This window comes from Portunus trituberculatus, chromosome 36 (assembly GCF_017591435.1).
Source record: "Portunus trituberculatus isolate SZX2019 chromosome 36, ASM1759143v1, whole genome shotgun sequence".
In the NCBI taxonomy this organism is placed as follows: Eukaryota; Metazoa; Arthropoda; class Malacostraca; order Decapoda; family Portunidae; genus Portunus; species Portunus trituberculatus.
Window position 1 is genome coordinate 3,099,225 of NC_059290.1, and position 5,987 is coordinate 3,105,211.

A 5,987-nucleotide genomic window follows, 5' to 3' on the forward strand; every position below is an offset into this window, starting at 1 on the left:
TTTACGATCTTTATAAATCAGAGTGACTTTAAACTAAGGAAAGCAGGACTTGGGAAGAGAGAGAGAGAGAGAGAGAGAGAGAGAGAGAGAGAGAGAGAGAGAGAGAGAGAGAGAGAGAGAGAGAGAGAGAGAGAGAGAGAGAGAGAGAGAGAGAGAGAGACAGACAGACAGACAGACAGACAGACAGACAGACAGACAGACAGACACAGACACAGACACAGACACACACACACACACACACACACACACACACACACACACACACACACACACACACACACACACACACAAAGAAAATTAACACAGACACACACACAGATACACAAACACACAAACATGAGAAGTTCAAACCAAACACCACCACAAACACTACGAAGGTGTCAACACGAGAAACAAAGGATGGACTGGAATAGAATCACACCACCACAACACCACAGCACCACAATACAACACCACAGCAATACAGGGAAGTCAGGAAACGAATGGATTGGAATAGAAGATTAGCACCACAGCACAGCACAGCAACACCACAGCACCACATCACAATAACACCACAGCACCACACCACAACACCACAGCACCATAATATACCACAGTAATAAAGGGAAGCGATAAAATAAATCGACTGGAATAGAAGATTAGCACCACAGCACAGCAACACCACAACACAACACACCACCACACCAGAACACCACAACACAACACCACCACAGCACCACAGAAATACAGAGAAGCGAGAAAACCAATGCATCTTTTCCCCCTCTCGCTCCCATGCACAGCTAGCGGCGAGACTTTCTGACATCCACACTTAACTTGGGTCCCTGAATGCCTTTGGTGGTGGAGTGTCTGTGTATTTGTACCTTAACTTGGGTCTCTGAATACCTTTGGTGGTGCGGAATCTGTCTATTTACACCTTAAACCTCCAAATTCACCTTAACACTCCAAATGCACCTTAAAAAAAACTCCTAATTCACCTTAAAACTCCTAATTCTCCTTAAAATGCACCTTAAAAATCTTAATTCACCTTAAAATGCACCTTAAAATCTTAATTAACCTTAAAATGTACCTTAAAACTCCTGATTCATCTTAAAATGCACCTTAAAATCATAATTCACCTTAAAATGTTCCTTAAAACTACCAATTCACCTTAAAACCTCTTAATTCACCTAAAAACTCTAAATACACTTAAAAACTCTAATTGTGTATAGTAAAACGGTGTATTTGAGTATACCTGCACTTTGAACCTCGAGATGCTTAGAATGGTGTACAATACTTTATTTGTACATTGACCCCTTCAGTACTGGGACACATTTTTACCATTCGTTTTGTGTACCATTAGACCATTTTATTGACATTAGGAAGGGTCTATAAAGGTCAGAAGATTAATGGCCACAGACTTCTCTATTTTAATCCCCACGTAAGTTTCTGAAGCTGCATAAAATCGCCAAAAAAGTAATCAGAACACGTCATAGTACTGAAGGGGTTAAGCCACTGAATTTTATAATAGTGCTCTACTAGTTTGTGTATTTCAAACCTCCTAATTCTTACGTTAATTTGGGTTGTCTGTCAGTTTATATGTAATCTAAACCTACAAAAACTTATATTATTTTTGGTCTGTTTGTTTATATGTAGCTTCAACCTGCAAATGCCTATAATATTGCCAATTCTGTTAGTGTGTTTGTACATTAAACATCCGAATGCCTATAGGGGACTTGGGTTTTAACAATTCATCGTTTCTGAACCTCCAAACCCTTATGATACTGTGGTCTGTTTTAGGCGATTTGATCCCCTAGTTTGGCTGACGCTTTTCTACTCTTTTTGGGCCTTTTTCTTATTTCAATCTTTTCTTTTTTTGCCTTTGGGCCGGTCATCTTCCTACGTAAAAGAAATAAATAAAATAAAGGTTATCCTTATTTCAAAGATGTAAAGAACGAACTCAACCGTGGTCGCCGTGGTACAGTGGAACCATGCGTGCTTTGGGGTCCGAGGGGTCTCCAAGCGCACGGGTTCGAATCCTGCCCACGGTCCGAGTGTAGGTTGGGCTTCCTCACTCGGGGCAACGGTTTCTTAGCGGGTGGGCTTTAAGATAGGAGGTACCACAAAAAGTATCATCTTTAGCCAATAAATTCACGTGAAAAGCCCACATAGTATAAAAAGAAAAATAAATAAATTAAAAAAAATCATATCTGTACAATTAATCAATCCGTATTCAGAAACTCTTATTTTTTTTAAGAGATGACTAGCGGAGTTTTCAAGAGTGTATCTCCAGTTAGTAATATAGAAATCCTGTCACTATGCCTCTATAAACGTAAAAATTCGTGTCAACTTAACCCCTCCAGTACTGGGATGCATTTATACCTTGAGTATTGGACAGGATTAGACCATTTTATTGACATTAGGAAGGCTCTATGGAGGTCAAAAGATTAATGGCCACAGTCTTCACTATTTCAATCCTCCACATAAGTTTCTGAACCTGTATAAAATCACCAAATAGTAAGCAGAATGAATATAGAAAAGCGTCCATGTACTTAAAGGGGTTAAGATCACAATAAATCATAAAAGATATATACAAAACGGTGCCGTATGTTATAGAAGTGAGTGTTTGAGTGATGTGAGTGAGTGGATCTCTCTCTCTCTCTCTCTCTCTCTCTCTCTCTCTCTCTCTCTCTCTCTCTCTCAGCTACTGTACCAGTCAATTGAGCCAAACTGCAGCTTAACAAGGGCCTTAAATCTTGCTCACTCCACTTAGATCAGAAGAAAACCAGTGTGGAAACTTACTTGACGCACTGAGAGAGAGAGAGAGAGAGAGAGAGAGAGAGAGAGAGAGAGAGAGAGAGAGAGAGAGAGAGAGAGAGAGAGAGATGGACACGATACATAGGCAACAACAAACTTTGCCTTCCTCACGAGGTAACTTGACCTAGAATAATCAAGAAATAGTAGAAGAGAAATAAACTAATGATAAAAGGAAAGAAGAAGAAGAAGAAGAAGAAGAAGAAGAAGAAGAAGAAGAAGAAGAAGAAGAAGAAGAAGAAGAAGAAGAAGAAGAAGAAGAAGAAGAAGAAGAAGATGAAGAAGAAAATGATGATGATGATGATGAACAAGAACAACAAGAACATGAAGAACAAGAAGAACAAAAGGAGAGAGAGAGAGAGAGAGAGAGAGAGAGAGAGAGAGAGAGAGAGAGAGAGAGAGAGTGTGTGTGTGTGTGTGTGTGTGTGTGTGTGTGTGTGTGTGTGTGTGTGTGTGTGTGTGTGTGTGTGTGTGTGTGTGTGTGTGTGTGTGTGTGTGTGTGTGTGTGTGTGTGTGTGTGTGTGTGTGTGTGTGTAAAGGAGACTAAGAAAGATGGGTGGAGATAAGACTGTCAGCAAACTTACAAGATAAACGGAGGCATAAAAAAAAAAAAATCAGTAACTCTCTCTCTCTCTCTCTCTCTCTCTCTCTCTCTCTCTCTCTCACACACACATCAGTACATAGCACAGTGGGGACGCCTCAGCAAAAACCAGCCTTACATTATTTAATCCCTCTGCACCTCCCCACCTGCACGCCCATCACCGCCCATCACACACCCTGACAACACCGCCGCCGCCCGTCACCCACCACCAGCTCACCGCCGCGCCACCGTAACCAACACCAGTTATCCAAGAAATCATCCAATAAGACACAAGGCGGTAATCGAAACACTTTACTCCCTCACCACTACTTTCCAAGGCCACAGAGAGCAATAGCCGGGTTCTCAAGACTGTTTCTCCTGTTAGTAACGTAGAAATATTGTTGGTTTTGTTATTCTGTCACTACAACCATGAAAGCGCCCTTCAAAACTACTGTAATTTCAACTAGAGCCTTTTTTTTTTCAATGTAGTGCAGAGTAAATGTGATTCGGAATATTCCCTTCACGCATTGGAAGCTCAAGCATGTGTCGGTTCCTGCCAATCCCTAAGGCTCGTATCATCAGACACTTCTCTGCTTCACCTTCACTATTTTAAAAAGCTTTATTTAACCCCCTTCAGTCCCATGACGTGTTTACATATTCATTCTGGTGATTTTATACAGCTTCAGAAACTCGTGTGGGGTTTAAAATAGTGAAGATTGTGGCCATTAATCTTCTGACTTCCATAGACCGTTCTTAATGTCAATAAAATGGTCTAATCGTACACAAATCTCAAGATAAAAATGTGTCCCAGTACTAAAGGAGTTAAATTGACACGAGTTTTTAAGGTATTTTTACGTTTCTAGAGGCAGAGTGACAGGATTTCTATATTACTAACTGGAGAAATACTCTTGAAAACTCCACTAGTCATCTCTTAAAAAAAAAAAAGAAAGAATCATGGTGCGAGAATAAAAAGTTTCTGAATACGGACTTAAGTACTTCAGTCTCTCCTACATAACGTTTTCTTCTATTGACAAGGCAGAAGCGTCAAGATAAAACCACCGTGATACCCTCGTGATAAAGTGAAGCGATAAATAAACCAGCGTTGACCTTAAAACTCGCAGGTAAAGCGGGCACACCTGCAGCGACTGAGCAAAAAGAAAACCACGTTCACCTTATTCAATCTACTAATGACCCACACCCCCACAGCCACCACGTATTCTGTCTGTCACCAGCATCGCCACGCTCTCTCCTGCCTCTCGCCGTCGTCCACACACCAACCCCATATCCTAGTTAAAACACTTCGCTCTTTCACCGCGACTGTTTTCAGAGGTCACAGAAATTATTAGACATGTTCTCAAGACTATTTCTCCCTTCAGTAATGTAAAAATCTTGTCAATCTATGTCTGAAAGCTTGAAAATACCCATAAAAACCAGTGTGGCCTAAACTACAGCCTTTTGAAAGTAGTAGCGATGCAAGCAGTTTGAGCTGATAACCCTCACTGGCCCCGCGCAGTGAGATAAACACGAGGAATAGACAAGGCAAGGTAGCAACGCCATGACAACGTAACGCCAACACAACAACAGGCAATTCTTAATCCCCGTCCATCGAGGAGCACGGACAGCCATCCAACACCCCAGCCACACCACCGCTTTGCCTCGGGACATGGCACTCACCTCGCAGCTAACAACGGCAGGGATTTGTACAGAATGCAGAACACGTGAGGATAAAAGCACACGTACACACACATACACACACACATGGAAGACACAATACCGCCGCCAGCGTCAATGCTCCGATAGGTTCCAATGATGCGGCACATGACTGATTCCAACCACGTGCATTGCATCATATTCTCTTCACTAACATCATTTTATTCCTGCCAGAGAATAAATCAAAGGACAATGTCAAGGTACAAAATAGTGGAGCCTGCAGTCCCGCTCTTGAAGTGAGTGATATAGTTAAGTAGTTGTCCTTGTTGAAGACTTGATTGCCCCGAGTGGCGGCAGGTGCGCCCGGCTGTGACTGGCTGCCGCTAACCAATCACGGCGCCCCTATCCCTGAAACTGCCTCTATTACCTCGTTTACCTCACGCTGCAGCGAAAATTAGTCGTTTATCTCACCTTGTAGCCAAAATCAATTGAGAGACTGCAATATTTCGTCTTTTGTCGTAAAGGTGCAGTTACGAAGCTTCACGAACCGCTTCTAATACCTCGAATCGTTCCTTATACTTGATAATGGGAGGCAAAGTTGATAGTCTGCCTTAAATTATAGCGAGATCCATTCCCTTAAAGCATCAATCTGTCTTTTGTTACCGAGGGATGCTTACTAATGCCAACGAATCGTTCCTTATACTTGATAATGATAATGAGAGGCAAAGTTGATAGTCTGCCTCAAATTATAGCGAGATGCATTCCCTTAAAGCAGGGGTCGGCAACCTATGGCACGCGTGCCAGACTTGGCACGCAGAGTGCTTACCTATGGCACGCCACGTGATATGAAGGAGCAAAGAAAAAAAAGTTAAGCAACAAAATAATGAGAGAGAGAGAGAGAGAGAGAGAGAGAGAGAGAGAGAGAGAGAGAGAGAGAGAGAGAGAGAGAGAGAGAGAGAGAGAGAGA

At 42.1% G+C, this 5,987-nt stretch overlaps 1 protein-coding gene across 1 annotated transcript in view; it reads right to left on the reverse strand.

Moving 5' to 3' along the window:
* The window catches only part of LOC123513385, a 161,091-nt gene extending 155,955 nt beyond the window's left edge, over positions 1-5,136 (reverse strand). Inside the window, exon 1 of the mRNA XM_045270512.1 lies at positions 5,045-5,136. Within this exon, the coding sequence (XP_045126447.1) occupies positions 5,045-5,130 (86 nt within the window). The 5' untranslated portion in view covers positions 5,131-5,136. The remainder of the gene's footprint in view (positions 1-5,044) is intronic.
* Positions 5,137-5,987: the final 851 nt, after the last annotated feature.